The sequence below is a fragment of the Sphaerodactylus townsendi genome, linkage group LG01 (assembly GCF_021028975.2).
Source record: "Sphaerodactylus townsendi isolate TG3544 linkage group LG01, MPM_Stown_v2.3, whole genome shotgun sequence".
NCBI classification, from domain to species: Eukaryota; Metazoa; Chordata; class Lepidosauria; order Squamata; family Sphaerodactylidae; genus Sphaerodactylus; species Sphaerodactylus townsendi.
In genome coordinates, this window is record NC_059425.1 from 170,775,059 (window position 1) to 170,792,163 (window position 17,105).

The following is a 17,105-nucleotide window of genomic DNA, read 5'->3' on the forward strand; positions in this document are numbered from 1 at the left end:
TCCGGGAGATTTCCAGGCTGCCCCTATAGGTTGGTAAGATGGGAAACCTGCTGTCCTTCGTACCTTAAAAACTGAAGTAGATGACGTGAGTGCTTCTAAGAATGGCGAAAGGCAACTTCTCTAACCCTACATTTCTTTACTGATCCCCATTCCATTCCAGTTCATTCTATTCCATTCCATTCCAGTTCATTCCATTCTATTCCCGTCCATTCTATTCGAGTCCAGTCCAGTCCATTCTATTCCCGGCGTCCAGTCCACTCTATTCCAGTCCACTCCAACCCAGCGGTTCTTTCACCGTTTTTCCCTCGCATATGGAGGCTTTTCTCAGCACACCAACCAGGGCCCGGAAGTCCCGCTCGCAACCCGTCCAGCCTGTCGCTCCCCTCCCGGTTGCTTCCGTCCCCGCCCAGCACACATGCGTAGTAGGAGAAGGCTTGTGGAGCGCGAGGCTGCGGCTCGGCGAGCGGGCGCGGGTGTCTCCTCCGGCGCTCCCCATGGCTGCTCAGCCTTTGCCCGCGGAGCTGCTCACTCGGCGGCCTCTCCTGCTCGGCCAGGTGGAGGGCGCGCAGGACGCGGTGAGCATGGCGGCCATCGTGCCCAAGGAAGAGGGGCTCATCAGCGTCTCGGAGGACAGGTGAGGCGGACGGGGCGCACCTGGCGGCGCGCGAGGACCGGGACCCGGGGGGCGAGCTGGAAAGTCGCGCGCCCCGCGCGGCGCCAGCTTTGCGCAAAGTTTGGAGAGGCGCCGGCGGGGCGTGTGTGCAGCCGACGGAGTTGCGCAAGCTGGCCGGCCGCCTGGCTCTGTCCTCGGCTGCGTGGTGCGCAGCTCTTTCCTCCGTCCGGCGCGGAAAGGTTGCCGGGGTGGGGCCGCTGCTTCCCGGTCTGCGAGAGCATCGGAGGTGGGGTGACTTGCGGAGCGCTCTGGACCATTCCCATTGCGCGCACGCCGAACCCCTGCCCGGGGATCTGCCGATGGTGGGGATTCAGTGGGAAGAGCAGCGACAGGGCTGCATGCGTTAGGGTGGTAGTAGTTCTGGCCCTTTGTGTGTTATGGGGAGCCACAGATGTATGGCTGGTGCCATGCTGTCAAATTTTAGAGAAGGAAGAGGTTTTAGTTAACCACAGGGGTCAGAATCAAAAACTTCAAACAGAAACCAGGTAATGCTGTGTTTACGTTTCAAGAAGACTAGATTTTTTTAAAAAAAAGTTTATTTATGGAGCTTTAATACACTTGTTACAAATACACATTAAAAACGAATAGTTATTGCCAACCAAGAGAAAAAAAGAAAAAAAGCTAAACAATAAAGAGATTAGTGGTAGTGTTTATTCGTACTGAATTCTGAGGCAATATAGAGAAAGAGAGACGAGGAATTTAAGATAAAAGATGTAAGAGAAAGAAAAAGCAGAGAAGAAAGAAAAAGCAGAGAAGAGATAGAGAGAAGAGTCATAACAAATTATAGGTATGGCTGGTGTCCTGCTGTCAGATTTTAGAGAAGGAAAAGGTTTTAGTTAATCACAGGGGTTCAGATCATAACCTTCCAACAGAAACCAGGTAATGCTGTGTTTATGCATGAAGAAGACTAGGTTTTTTTAAACCAGGTGAGCTATCAAGAAAAAGAAGGGGTTGTCTTACGTTCTAGTTACAAGTATGTACAGCCATTAAATAAATTTTTTTATATATAACTTCCATTCAGTTAACCTTCCATTCAGTTATTGCGGTATCTTTTATTTGGACGGACCAAAATGATGGAAAACAATGGGCAAGATTTTGCTTTGTGCAGAATTCTTCAGACCTAATGTATCATGGGGAGAGGGTGTCTGAATCAAGCTCACCTGTCAGACTCTGAATATAATTGGTTATATTCATGAGAACCAGTGTGACATACTGGTTAGAGGGTTGGACTAAAGATGTGGCAGACCTGGGTTCATAAAGAATCTGGAGTACCCTTGGGTAAGCTGCCCTCTCTCAGGCTATCTTGCCTCAGGGTGGTTGTGAAGATGAAATGGGAAAGGGAGAATCAAGTATGCCACTTTGAGTGACTTGAAGAAAAGGCGGGATAAAAATGTATGCATTTGGGACATGATAGTGCTTATAAATGAGTATAAGAAGAGAAACCATCCCTGTGTAGGTTTTTACACTGGAATTGAGCCTGCAGGTCTGGATATCAGATATTCAATCCCAAAGTTCCGACTCAATCAAACTATGGAGGCGAGAGGTATGATGAATAAATAGTAGGATTTATTTTAAACTGAATCTCAGCCATTCAGGAGGCAGAAGTGACAAGGTGACAGATTTTATGGCGGTTTACAGATCATAAAAGCAACATCATCGACTAGTTCATGAAAGGATCAACTCAAAAGATATCAAATGTTTGAAACCTTACTTCATGCATCACATGATCTAAAAGAGGTGGGCTTCTAACACCTGTCTGTAGGCCAGTTAGTATTTAAATGAGGACTTTGGTCAACCTAGGACCGACCTTGCACCTAGGAATTTATTGTCGGCATCAGGTAAGGAAGCTGACAACCTGCAAAATAATAAGCTGCACTCATCCTTCAATGAAAATCAAAAGATTTATGGTATGGGAGGAAGGGGAAAGGGAGCCCAGCAGTCTCCAGGGCAGCATCCTTGAAGTTGTTACATTTCACACTTCCCCCTTCCTCCCTTCCTGGGAACCTGCATCCCTCTGAAACATCGGTTGTTATGCTAAATGGTGAAGGGCATTTAAAGTACATTAATGCATTGCGAAAACAAAAGTTACATTTTCCAGAGCTCCTAACTGACAGAAGAAAAGTTAGTTTAAGCTTAGCAGTCTTCTAGAAGTCTTTATTGCACGTACATATTGCAAAGAAAGGTTGCACTGTTTATTCTTAAATGAAAAAAACAGTTTTTGCAGCCTAAAAAGCCATTTGTCTGCCAGCTGTCTTCTATGCCTAAAATAAATTAATGTGAAGGGTCACTGCATCATGAGACCTAATTCTACTATAAAATATCAATACTACCTCCTTAGACTGAATAAAAGAAAATTAAACATAATTTTTTATTTCGAAGTTGTTGTCTGGCTGTTGTGGGTTTCTGGGCTGGGTGGCCATGGTCTAGTAGTTTTTGATCCTAAATTTCGCCCACATCTGTGGCTGGCATCTTCAGAGGGATGTTGCAGTGAAATATGTTTCAAAGTGGAGAAAAACACATCTTAACCATGAATGCCTCCGAAGATGCTAGCCATAGATGTGGGCAAAACGTTAGGATCAAAAACGATCAGACCCAGCCACAAAGCCCAGAAAACCCGCAACAGCCAATTCAAAGGAATGTAGGAGGGAGGGGGAGGCAGAATCCAAAGCCTGCCCCCAAATTTATTGATTTATAGTCTGCCTTTCTTGTTGAGACTTGAAAAAAAGATGGGTGGGGATAAATAAGTTTTTTGTGACAGGACTGTTGAAGTTTTTTTTCCAGTCTTCCTTTCTTGCTTGTTCCAATCTGAGAAATTCCAAGCCTCAACTTCAGTGTAATGAAGCCTAATCTAAGAAAAAGTATTGGTTTACCTACTTGGACGTCTTGTTTTCTGTCTCCGGCGCAACTAATTGTACTAAAAGTCTGCAGGCATGGAATTGGCTGTTTCCTTCCTATCGGCAGGTGAAACTGTATCCCAGCTTCCTGGCTCTTCTTGCTGCCTTGAGGTTGCCTAGTTACAATGTTGCAGTGGTCAGAAAAGCTGTGAATGGGCAATTGCCCACCACTGTGTGTGGTGTGGTGTTCCCACACTTGCAAGATGTGTGCAATGAAACGCTGTTGGTCACTAAAGAAAGGCAAAAGCAGTTTGAGGAAGGAGCAATTTAGGATGGCGAAGTGATAGCGGGACGGTGGCTTAACCTTTTCCCTCCCACTTTGCCACTTCACCCCCTCCCCCCTTTTTAAAAACTCTTTTTTGAGTTCCACATCTCTAATATATAGGTGGACTGTAAACACTTGTTTGGAACAGCTGGAGAAAAGCGGAGTACAACAGAGTAGTGGTGAATGCAGGAAGGACCTAGCAGCCTCTTCTGTCAGTTTTCTCTAAATTTCACCTTTGCAAACTTCTTTTTTAAGGTTGTTCTGAAGGCTAGTTTAGGACGGGCAGTTAAAACTGAAATTCCCAGTCCTCCAAATTCCTTTTGCATAATTTGCTGATCATATCCAGCCCTGCTTGTCTCTGGGCCCTGGCGAGGTCTTGGCCCACTTTTTCACTTTCTGTGGCTTGATCCATTTCTAGATCTCCACCACAACACTATTTCTTTTCAACCTGAGGAGAGGAAAGTTTTATGCTTGAGCAGAATGGATGTTTTGAAGTCCCTGTCTACAGCACTGTGGTGCGCCATGACCAAAGTGTCCTTGTTGTTACTTCAGAGTGACTCTCTTCTCACATTAGATTCATCTTGCCCAATTCTTGGTGTCTGCCCTTTTCCTCTATCATCCATTCTTACTAGTTCCTGTTTTTCAGTCTACTATGTACCTTGCATATGTCTTTCACACCCTTTCTTCTGGGTTCTGTAGTCTGTAGCTGTACTGCATCCTTTTTTCAGTCAGCCTGCCCCACAGTTACTCTCTAGGGCCATGGTGGCGAACCTTTGGCACTCCAGATGTTATGGGCTACAATTCCCATCAGCCCCTGCTGGCATGGCCAATTGGCCATGCTGGTAGGGGCTGATGGGAATTGTAGTCCATAACATCTGGAGTGCCAAAGGTTCGCCACCACTGCTCTAGGGCCTGCCTGAAGTTTTAATCCCGACCAAATTTACCTATTCCCTTTCTCTCATAGAGGTTGAACTCCAAATAATGAACTCACAAGTGCAATTCAATATAGCTATTATTCCTGCTTTAAAAATTTATAGACCCGGTGTGTATTTGTGCTGGTCTTTCTTCCTCTTTACTGTTACTTGCGCACTATTGTACAGGGAATTGGGATCTAGCTCATAACTTGCATTTGCTGATTGTGGTCTGGTTACTCCCGCAGGTTTCCCACAGAAGAGTTTAGCGGTTGTCGTCTTCCCCAAATGCACACCTGAGCTATATTCCCAAATATTGCTCAGTCTGAGATGTTAAAACATAACTAACTTTGGAAATGTAATTGAGGTTTTTTTTACACTTCTGTTTTTGTCAGCCTTTTTATTTTGCCTCATCCCCTTGGCTGGTTCAAGCAGTAGTTAAAAACAAATCTCTATCTCCAATCTGTTAGCTTTTAAATAGCTGTGTGGGTGTGCTGTGACTAGAAAAATCTTGACTCTGACTGTGCAGTCCTAAACAGAGTTGCAGTCCTACACAGAGTTATATCACCCTTTTGCCAAGTCAGTGGACTGCTTAGGATAGCATTGTTAGACATGATTAGCATCTAGACATAGGTGTCAAACTCGCAGCCCTACGGGTGTTATGGACTACAGTTCCCATCATCCATGATGCTGGCAGGGGATGATGGGGATTGTAGTCCATGACATTTGGAGGGCCGTGAGTTTGACACCTGTGATCTAGGATGTCTGAGAGCCCACTATTTAAATACCACAGGGAGATGCAGAAGGATTAGAGCTGAGAAGCCTTTAGCCCTTGGTAGACAGGGCGAGTAATCCCAAGCAGGTCTATACCGAAACAAGTCCCATGTTATTTAGTGGGGTGTAGTAGTCCCAAGAAAGTTCTCCTAGGACTGCAGCCAATTCTCCGTTGGCACTTTTCCATTGTATGAAGGATGGAAATATAGCAATTTCCCTTATAGATCCACTTTCTGATGAGCTATCTGATCAGCTACATTTAGTTTAGGGCTCCTCCTTTGTCACTGAATGTCCCTGCCTTGTATAGTTACTGTTGTAGAAGAGGAGGAGGAGGAGTTTGGATTTATACCCTGCCTTTCTCTCCTGTAAGGAAGAAGAGAAGAAGAGTTTGGATTTATATCCCCCCTTTCTCTCCTGTAGGAGACTCAAAGGGGCTTACAATCTCCTTGCCCTTCCTCCTTCACAACAAACACCCTGTGAGGTGGGTGGGGCTGAGAGAGCTCCGAGAAGCTGTGACTAGCCCAAGGTCACCCAGCTGGCATGTGTGGGAGTGTACAGGCTAATCTGAATTCCCCAGATAAGCTTCCACAACTCAAGCGGCAGAGCGGGGAATCAAACCCGGGTCCTCCAGATCAGAATGCACCTGCTCTTAGCCACTGCTATTAGCCACTACGCCACTGCTGCTCCACTACGCCTCAAAGCCGTTTACGAACTCCTTCCCTTTCTCTCCCCGCAACAGACACCTTGTGAGGCAGGTGGGGCTGAAAGAGTTCTGAGAGAACTGGGAGTGGCCCAGGGACACCCAGCAGGCTTCTTGCAGAGGAGCAAGGGAACAAATCCAGTTCACCAGATAAGAGTCTTGTGGAGGAGTGGGGAATCAGACCCAGTTCTCCAGATTAGAGTCCATTGTTCTAAACCACTACTCCACGCTGGCTGATTCTTGCTCAAAGAGGACAATAATTGCCCTGAGCATCTCCCTGTTCCCCACTGTCCTTGCGCTCTTTGTTGTGGTTGCTCAGTGAAGTTCTGGACTTTTGATGGGACTTGTCTTAGATAACCTAACTGGTGGCTTTGCTTTCATGTTGACTCAAAACATAGTTTTCAGATAACAAAAGCAGCCATAGCATAAAGTTGTTTTTTGTTTGTTTATTTTTACACACGGACAAAACCAGGTTTGGATTTTCAATTGGGTGTGTCTGTTGTCAGGAGCCTGTGCTGATTCTGAAGCCTTTGAAAGTTGCTTGGCCGATCAAAACACACCTGTTGATCTTGAGGGCTCTATATATACAAGATCAAAGCATGAGAGTGACCGAGAGCAATGCTTGCGTGTCCTCTGATAAACGACTTCCATTGTGACCCATGGAATTTTGTGATGTTTTGAAAGGTACATTTAGAGGTTGAGTATAAATGACTAATCGCCTTGTATAACACTGCTTGACAACAGAGAAGCAAAATAGAAAAGGCATTAAAACTAATTTATTATAATAGATCTTGAGAAGTCTAGCATAATAACAGCTGGCCTGTTTGGCACATGTTCCTGAAGGGAAGCACTAAGCATAGGAAGGTCTGGAGCACCCAATAGCCTGTATTTGTCCTTGTGTTAATTTTACCCATCTGGTTTACTTAACTCAATGACAGACAGTTGGAACTGGCAGTGGGGCCAATCTGAGCTTCTGATTCTGGTCCAAGAGGACCATAAACCCTCAGTGGAGCAGGTTGGCCACCATCAGTTGTCTTCATAAATATTGCTACTAGAAGCAGCTTAGTTAAATTTGTTCTTATGCTCTGTTCCACATAAAGATGATAGGAAATTGTATGTTCCTCCGCCACAGAACAAAGCATGCCAGACTTTCTTCGTTGTATACTCTGTTCCAGATTAAGATGAGAGCTGGATTGTGGATCAATCCGCCGCCTCTTCCTGACTCCTTCCTGGAACTTTTTCCTAACTCAATACTCCACTGTGGTCTTGGTGCCTACCTTGTTTAATGCCTTTTAGCTAATTAAACCTGTTCCCCGATCTCTCTGGGAATACCTGTGGATAGATTAATTGTAGCCCGGTACCTTTATTTCCTGGTTGAGGCCCGGTGGCGTAGAGCAATCACGTTAGCTAGGTGTAATGCCCTGCCTTCATCCTTTAGTCTTGGACGCCACCTTGAAATTCCACATAAAGAAAGGAAATGCCCGAGTGGCATGGGTTCTGTGGAAACAGTATCTCATATGCTGTTGGATTGTCCTTTTTATGAGATAGGTAGGAAGAAGCACATAATCCCCTTCCTGCATGGAAGTGAAGGCATTACAGATAAACAGAAGGTTATATATCTTTTAAACAGCCACAACTACGAGCTGTTGGAAGCGGTGGCTAAAATTTTTTTAATGGTGTTATTTTAACTCGTCAGAAGTTGTAAAGGCTGTTATTATCTTGCAATGTTAATGTTAAACTATTTATATGCCATTAAAGGTATTCGAAATCGAAGTTTAATGCCTTTCACTTTAACGTCTTTCACTGACCTTGTGTATGTGAAAGCATCTTTTGCATTAAGCAGTGGCTCATTCCGCACATGCAGAATAATGCACTTTCAAACTGCTTTCAGTGCTCTTTGAAGCTGTGTGGAATAGCAAAATCCACTTGCAAACAGTTGTGAAAGTGGTTTGAAAATGCATTATTTTGCGTGTGCGGAAGGGGCCAGTGATTTGACTTTTGGGCAAGTGTCTGAATTCTTTTGAGGTTTGGTTTTTCTTCTTGCGAGCAGCGACTGCTCTCTCGGTCTCTGGAGCAGCTGGGGAAGCCTCAAGCCCCCTGGAGCTGCAGCAGCTGTTCTCGGTGAGCCAAAAAATGGAACAGTAGGACCGCATTCCTACCTTCAGACAATAATTGTGGGGCTGGATTTGAAACTCCCGCTTCTGCCTCATCAACTATTTTCACTGCCATTTCTGCTGCTGCTCGTTGGTCATTTTCTATATGGAGGGGAATGCCTTTGAGTGAAAAGAGGCATGTTTTCGCCAGTGCTTTTTTATGGTGATAAAAATGCTCTTAAAATGAAAATCCAAGTTTAATAATAGTATTTTCGGCATGGGCCAAAAACAGCAGTGTCAAAACAGTGTAAAATGGTTTAAAACGGTGTAAAAGGGTGTACGCTGTTTTCACACCACTGTTTTTGGCCCATGCGGAATCTGCCTAACGGACATTTTAAAAGAAAGCTACACATAGAAATGACTTTTTAATGCTTATTTAGATTCAGCACTATTTTCTCCAGCAGAGGCAGCCTCCTGCCACTTCCTGTGCACAACACAGGACTACGCTCTCATCTTTATCGGAAACAGGGCATAGAATGCTCCGCCTGGATCCTAGCGCCTTCCTAGCCCTGCTCCCCACGTCTGTTTGCAAATAAAAATACATTTTGGCATAAATGCTCTTGTATCAAAGTACCGTGTTCAATAACGCACAAAATAATGGTTTTGAAAAAGGCAGTGCATAGAATTGAATGATAATCCTCACATTCTTTTGGGACTATATTCTAATGCTGAAGCATGCAACTTTCTCAACTCCTGCACCTCAACTGACTGGACTATCATCTTTATGTGATACAGTATAGGTTGCAATGGCTGCATTTGTGAGGTGACTTCTGCAGGTGATATCCCTTGTTGCCATAATGTATTCTGCATCTCGCTATTGTTTGTGGGAGTAGCTGAGCCTATGACAGATTTTCTTTGGATCAAGGAGCTGGGAGAAGTGTCGTGTAGTGGCAGGATCAAGGAGCTGGGAGAAGTGTCGTGTCGTGGCAGCCAAGCTAAGGGAGTGTGCTATTAACTCCAGTCCCTGTTTCTTAACTTAGGTGGTTCTGCTACCAAAAATCTTGTCCCCTAACGTCTCCCACTCCAGTCATAATTGGAGGAGGGATTCCGTTAGCTTTGAAAAGTTTTGCCTCTGATGTATTGTTCAGGATGGACTAGATCTTTTTGAAGCTAGCCGTCTCCATTAATGTCTAGGAATAGTTGAGTGGGAATGAATTAGAGCTTTCAGAGGCAAGCTAAGCAACAATAAGTTGTTGACAAAAGTTTGATAAGATTAGCAGACTGATGACAACCCTGTAAGGTTTTGAAGGCAAGATATGTTCAGATGTAGTTTGCCATTACCTGCCTCCATGTCATGCTCCTGGTATTTCTTGGAGATCTCCCATCCAAATACATGACAGGGTCAAAGCTGAGTGTATTACTGGCCCAAGGTCACCCACCCAGCTTCTGTGGCAGAGTGGGGATTTGAACTTGAGTTGTCCAGATCTGAATCTGACACTTTACCACACTGGGTCTCTTAAGGATGTACCTGCATTCCATTAATTTGGGTCAATGTAGGTTTGTTCCTTTTCATTTTCTTTGCTGTTTTGTAATTCTGTGGAGTCAGCTAAATCCCATTGCATATCCTTAGTGTGGCATGATTAAACCTGTAAGCAATTTAGGTGTTTTTATTATTGCAGATTATCTAGTGAAATCTTGAACGCTGACAAAAGTATTGACAAATTTATTATATATGAATCCACTTGTCTCAGAAGGCGGATCAGGTTATAGATATATGAATCCACTTTGTCAGGTGCATGAAGTATTTAGTTAGTGGGGAAGGTCTAGACCTGTGGTGGCGGACCTATGGCACTCCAGATGTTCATGGACTACAATTCCCATCAGCCCCTCCCAGCATGGCCAATTGGCCCTGCTAGCAGGGGCTGATGGGAATTGTCATTTATGAACATCTGGAGTGCCATAGGTTCGCCACCACTGGTCTAGACTATGACATAATGAGGCCCCGAACTCTTGTCAGATCTGAGGGGAAATATCAGTGGAGCAGACACAGATCTGCATTCTGATTTTCTCTCTTAGGCCCCCAAGTAGTGTACTCAGTCTGAACTTGGGTGGTTGATGACTGCCAAGTTTAGATTGGAAATGATTTAACTCCTCCCCCCTTGTTTATACACCCTCCTCCCATTTTCTTATTCAGAAGTCCTTTGTATTGTGAAACCTTAAGGTGTTGTTTACCTGAGAGATCCTTAAATCCGGCTCAGACACAAAACTGCTTGCAACAAGAGGGCAGAATTAACATAGTCCAGAAGGCCGTAAGACCTTCTTGTTACATTTTATTGCTGGGTATGGGCAAAAACAATTTCTCATCGGCCTAATCTTGAATCAACTGCCATCTCCACTCTGGCAAAGTAAACATGTTCAAAAATACCTCAAATGGTAGAATTCAAATTTTTATTCTAACATTACTATCCTAAGTATACTCGCCTAAACAGAATCCAGTTGAAATTAAGAGGTATAAATCTGAATCAGTACTGAATCATACTGAATCAGTATGTTTAAAAAAAAAGGAGGGAAACTGAAATTTCAGCAACTAAATAGAAGAAAAAGAAAGAATATACATAGAGGGAAAAATATGACAGCAGTGGTAGCAGATTTGCAAATAAGTTTCTATAAAAGGTTTCCAAATATCTAAAAATGTCTACACGCAACTCTCATCTATATGCCAAAAACCGGATAAAGTTGCCTCGCAGCATTGTCATGAAGGAAACCTTTTCCTTAAAAAGTGCATTTTAGTCTCCCAGGACATTGGGCAACAGATGTAAAAGTCACACCATTTCAGTAGAAAAGAAGACTCCAGCAAGAAGCTGCAAAGATTAAATTTGCTACTGCCATATTTAGACTGAGTGGGGACTTGGGATGAGTAGCTCCTCTTCACAGGTTTACACACACAACTCAGACTCATCTTTGTTTGCTAATGAACAGTTGAGAGTGATCCACAGCCATTCTAAAATCACTTGGATAAGATCTAGCGATACAGAAAATAGCCTGTCAACTTCATTTTATGAAGGCCTTATATTGTTTTCTTCTGTGAGCACAGAGAAAGCTGCTCTTCAGCATAACCAGACGCCTGTTATTACCAGCTACTTCACCCCTTCTGGAATGCCTAGCTCGAGAGAGCAGGTCTGTGTGTTCATTGTTGGCTGAGTTGTGGCTGAGGTCAGCCCAAAGAAGGCATGTAACAATTGGTGTCCTCAGTAACAGTCAGCTCTGCTGCTTTTCCTGAGTTGCACAGAGCTGGCATGCCATTTTGTTTGTGAAAAGTAGCTCTGTCCTCTGCAAAGATAAATATCCTTGTTTGAGTTAAATAAGAAACCTAGGCTCATTCCGCACATGCAGAATAATGCACTTTCAAACTGCTTTCAGTGCTCTTTGAAGCTGTGCGGAATAGCAAAATCCACTTGCAAACAGTTGTGAAAGTGGTTTGAAAACGCATTATTTTGCATGTGCGGAAGGGACCCTAGTTTGTGTAGTCTGAGTGTCTACTTTTTATGTGGGAAGATGTGGGGGATTTAGGACCTTTCCATGCTGTTTCTTTAGACCCTCTTAAGGCTTCTGAAGGCAAACAGATTTTGGGGGAAGGCGTACAATTTAATTTAATATGGCAGTAACAATTTAATCCCATACAATTTAAGGAGAAAACACGACAACAAAAAAGTTGGATCAAAGCAGGTTTTAGAAAACCTAAATTAGTTTCATTAACTGTGGGATGATTTTATCCTTAAGCATTTTATTCTTCAGGTGTGTGAGTTTTTAAAAAAATCCTTAGTTCAGAAGTCAAAGTGAGTTTTAAAAAAGCCCTTATAAAAGGGACCTTATAGGTGAGTATTCAGTGTGTATAATTTCTAACATAATTTCTAGTTGTATAGTGTATTGGATTTTTCGACCACTCTCCCCCACTATGCAGGCTCAGAGCAATGCCATTTAAAATACAATAAAACACTGATCAACTATTATGGAAATAGTGTAGTAAAACTGCCTAATAGTCTAGTAGCAATTCATGACATCCAGATTTCATGACATCCAGATTACCTAGTGAGGATGGGGGAAAGGGTGGAAGGGGAAAGGGGGAAGGAAAGGGAGGAGGAAAGGAGAAAGGGAAAGGGAGGAGGAGGGACGCCATCTACAATGGACAGATTTCCATTGCAGCTCTCAAGCACAGGCCTGGTGAAAAAGCTTGGTCTTGCAGGCCCTGTGGAAGTTTGATAGATCCCGCAGGACCCTGGTCTTGTTAGACAGAGTGTTCCATTGAGCCAGGGCCACTGTTGAAAAAGGCTTTGATTGAGAACCACCAGATACTCTTTGGGCCTGAGATCGTCAGCAAGTTGGTGTTAGCAGTTGGGGAACATATTGAGAGAGGCAGTCATGCAGGTACAATTGTCCCGACTGCTTAGGGCAGTGATGGCGAACCTTTTCGAGACCGAGTGCCCAAACTGCAACCCAAAACTCACTTATTTATCGCAAAGTGCCAACACGGCAATTTAACTTGAATACTGAGGTTTTAGTTTAGAAAAAACGGTTGGCTCTAAGGTACGCGTTAGTTGGGAGTAAGCTTGGTGGTAGTTGGTGGCTTTGCATTGAAGCAACTGTGCAATGTTTCAAATGGGTGAATCACAACCCTAGGAGGGTTTACTCAGAAGCAAGCCCCATTAAAAGCAACCGAGCTTACTCCCAGGTAAAGGATCGCACTTCAGTTCTTCCTATGAAAATCAGTGGGGTTTAACAGCACTTAACAGTGTTACCTACACTGCTTCCCCAAAACTAGATCTGAAGTTTAATGCTAATAATCTCCCTGAAATAATTACACTAATTACACTGAGGGCCTGGCGGGGGAAGGGGGAGAGGTGTGGGGGAAGAGGGATGCTCCTCTCCCTTTCCTGTCAGTTGGTCCGGGGAAGGGGGAGAGGGAGATGATGGCACTCGTGCCCACAGAGAGGGCTCTGAGTGTCGCCTCTGGCACCCGTGCCATAGGTTCGCCATCACGGGCTTAGGGCTTTGGAGGTTCGTACCAAAATCTTGAACAGTGCAACTGTCAAAGCACTGGCTGACTATGGGCTCTCCATGGTATCCTAGTCAGGACCTGTGCAGGTTCATTTTGGATCAGCTGAAGTTTTCAGAGAAGTCTCAAGGGAAGCCCTGCACCGAGTGAATTATAGACATCTAGCCTGGAAGTGACTGTTGCATGGATCACTGTGCCGTTGACTTGAAGGTTCAAATCTGAAGCAATTATAAGAGAAGACAGAGTTTGGTGGTGAAGGTCGTGGTATTATCGGTGTTCCTGATGGCTTGTAATCTTAGTGGGGTAGATATATAGATCCGCCCCCTTCCTGGTGGCCAAAACAGCATCCTTTGAGACATTATCAGTGAATTGTACTTTTCTCCATGCAGTTTTACAAAAGGAGTTCTTGCTTGAACATCTGATACTTCATGTTTTTCTTATAATACCGTGGTGGCGAACGTTTGGCACTCCAGATGTTATGGACTACAATTCCCATCAGCCCCTGCCAGCATGGCCAATTGTAGGGGCTGATGGGAATTGTAGTCCATAACATCTGGAGTGCCAAACGTTCACCACCACTGTTATAATACTTCATGATGGCAGATGCCACATTGTTTGAACTGTACCACCACGGGGCATTTTCAGACTCCCATCAGTTCTGCTTGTGGGTACATATTTTCTTAATGACTAATCAGAAGCCACTTTGAACCAAGAGGAAAATTAATAAGATAAATATCTGATTGTGTAAGTTCGTTCTTGATCACATTCAAAGTTTGAAACTTCGTAAACCATTAAAAAATGTAGCTCAGTTCCCAAAAGACTTCAAAAACTGCTTTTTATGTAACACTTGTCAATGAAGCCTTTAAAAAAACACAAAAAGACTCGGAACAGAAGGTTCCGTTAAAAACAAGCAGATTAATGCAAGGTACAAATGCCTACTTTGCTTCTAATCCCTTGTTTTTACTTGCATAATTTAATGTGTGGAGTTCGCAACCCTGTCCCTTGGACAGCGGAACTCACTTTATTCCTTGAAATTCACTTGACCCTTCTGCCTCTTCAGTCCAGAACTTGCGTCATTGTAATTTGTCCCTGTGTTTCTGGGTGTTGTTGATGGGTCACATGACTTTCCTAAGTCTTCAGAATTACAGAAATTTATTGTTAACAGAGAGCTCTCTGAATTTCATTGAATACCTTGGTTGCTTCAATGCTGTTTTCTGTTGTCTGGTATCGCCAGGGGTCTGGATCATTAGATATGCAGCATTATTTATTTGGTATGTTTGTGTCCCATCCTTTTTTTCCCCCTAGAGTCAAGGTAATAAATATGTGGTTCCTAAAAGCTTCCCCATCCACCCAGACTCCTGACCTCCATAGTTTCAGCATTCCTACCAAGGGCAGTAACACAAAGGCTCCTTTTGCACATGCAGAATAATGCACTTTCAATCCACTTTCACAATTGTTTGCAAGTGGATTTTGCTATTCTGCACAGTAAAATTCAGCTGCAAAATGCATTGAAAGTGCATTATTCTGCGTGTGCGGAAGGGGCCATACACTACAATACTGCAACTTTCCAACAAGCCTTTGTCTGTGTGAGTCTTTACTGAATGGATGAAGTGAAAATAGTCCTATGGTTTGCCTGGAGGTTCAAATGGAAGACTTAGGTGTTCGTTTCTCAGTTGTGCTGGGTGAGGGGAATTATATTAGTAATGCTGCTCTCTGCTAAAGGCTCAAGATCTGTAATTGGTTTTCTTCAGGAATAAAAAACTCTCTGACATGGATCTGCATGGGTGGGAAGAGACAGACTTGGCCCATTGACTCAGATCACATTCCTGCTGCTTTCTGGAACTGTTGCATTGTCATTTTCTGCTTTTTTAAAAGGCAAATTGTTTTCTTTTAAGCATGAGCTGTCAGGCAGTGTGGAAAATTGCCACACTGTGTCGTCTGTTTCCTGAATGCTTAGCGCTGCAGAAAAATGGAAATCTTATCCTGTAGGTTAATGCCAAGACTTTTCTTTGATGAATCAGACTAAGTTAACTGAATGGAAAGGGAGAGATGGTATAATCAGTAGAACATTCCTGCCTGCGTTCTTTCATTCTCTCTCTTTCTCTTTCTAACTCACAAACACACACTGCTATTTCTTGACGGGAGATATAAAAAAATCTGACAGAAGAATGATTATGCCCCTGTTGTGATGGAAACATAGAGACTATGGAACATGTTGTCTGACAGATATATAATCAGATTCAAGAAGCTCTTATAATTCCCATAATTCCTGCCCATTTAGGGAGACATAGAGACTTCGTTCTTTCCATCATGTTTTCAGATTAGAATCAGGAGATCATATATAAAATGACCAAATCTGGGTGGTTGGCATCTAAGATTAGGAGAGATGCAATTAAACCCTTTGAGAGATTATCTTAATTCTGCCATTAATGATTTAATGTTTTTGTAATTTGATGTTTCTGCAATGTTATTATATTATATTTATGCTGATCATTACATGCAATTTTATGTATTTCATGTACCTATTATATGTTTTGGTCATGGACTGTAAACAAATTATGTGATTTGATTTGAACACGCACTGCTACAGTACATATATAAATGGGCACAAGTTCCCAATTAGTATCCCATGTAGTACACCAGCGTGGTGTAGTAGTGAAGAGCAGGTGCACTCTAATCTGTAGAAGCGGGTTTGATTCCCCGCTCTGCCACTTGAACTGTGGAGACTTATCTGGTGAATTAGATTAGCTTGTGCACTCCAACACATGCCAGCTGGATGACCTTGGGCTAGTCACAGTTCTTCGGAGTTCTCTCAGCCCCACCTACCTCACGAGGTGTTTGTTGTGAGGGGGGAAGGGCAAGGAGATTGTAAGCCCCTTTGAGTCTCCTATAGGAGAGAAAGGGGGGATGTAAATCCAAACTCCTCCTCCTCCTCCTCCTCCTCCTGCTCCTCTTCTTCTTCTTCTTCTTCATCATCATCATCATCATCATCATCATCTGTACTGCACCCCACCCCTTTTTTGCTTTGTGTTATTGCAGCTTCAGGCTTGTATCAGTGCTCCACCTACATCTACATTGCTCCATCTACATCTGTCATGGAAATTCTCTTTGTGCCAGAACAGATGTTATCTCCCTGTCATAATACGCTGATGCTAGCCTGGAATAGCAGACAGTGTAAAGGAAAGCAAGTATCTGTAGTGCAGAAGGAAGAGAGTGCAGAACAGAGCCTCTGTGTTGCTATACGCTTCATTCATTCATTCATCCACAGTTTTCTGGCTCTTAAAGAGACAGTATCCATGGAATAACTTGTATCTGTCATCACTTAATACTGTGCTTGTAAGAACCAAACTACACATTATGTGTGTACACAGGCCGGCATAGGACAAGAACTGTGCGACCTTGTTCCCCAAAGTCTGCTGAAAAAGACCTGGTGTATGGGGACAAGATTGCATGGTGCTGCCCTATGAGGTCAGGCCTCCATGGCAATTCTTGTCTAAAATGGTGTCGGCAGACAGAGATTGTCCCATGCCTACCCATAAGATGTAGTTTGGCTTTAAGGGAATGAAAAAATATTTTGTGGTTGCTATGCACTAACCTGGACTACCTGGGGCTGTCAGGTAACGTAGTGTTAAAAGTCTGGGCCCACATTGGTTGAATTTGTTGAGGCATTGAGCTTCCAGACCTCATCTAGTAGGTATACAATATGGGAAAGCACAGAAAACCTGAGGCGTCAGAATCGTAG

At 43.6% G+C, this 17,105-nt stretch overlaps 1 protein-coding gene across 1 annotated transcript in view; it reads left to right on the forward strand.

The window, feature by feature from the left end:
- Positions 1-326: 326 nt before the first annotated feature.
- The window catches only part of WDFY2 (WD repeat and FYVE domain containing 2), a 64,811-nt gene continuing 48,032 nt past the window's right edge, over positions 327-17,105 (forward strand). The window contains 1 exon segment of the mRNA XM_048499381.1: positions 327-634. Coding sequence (XP_048355338.1) covers positions 495-634 — 140 coding nt within the window. The 5' untranslated portion in view covers positions 327-494.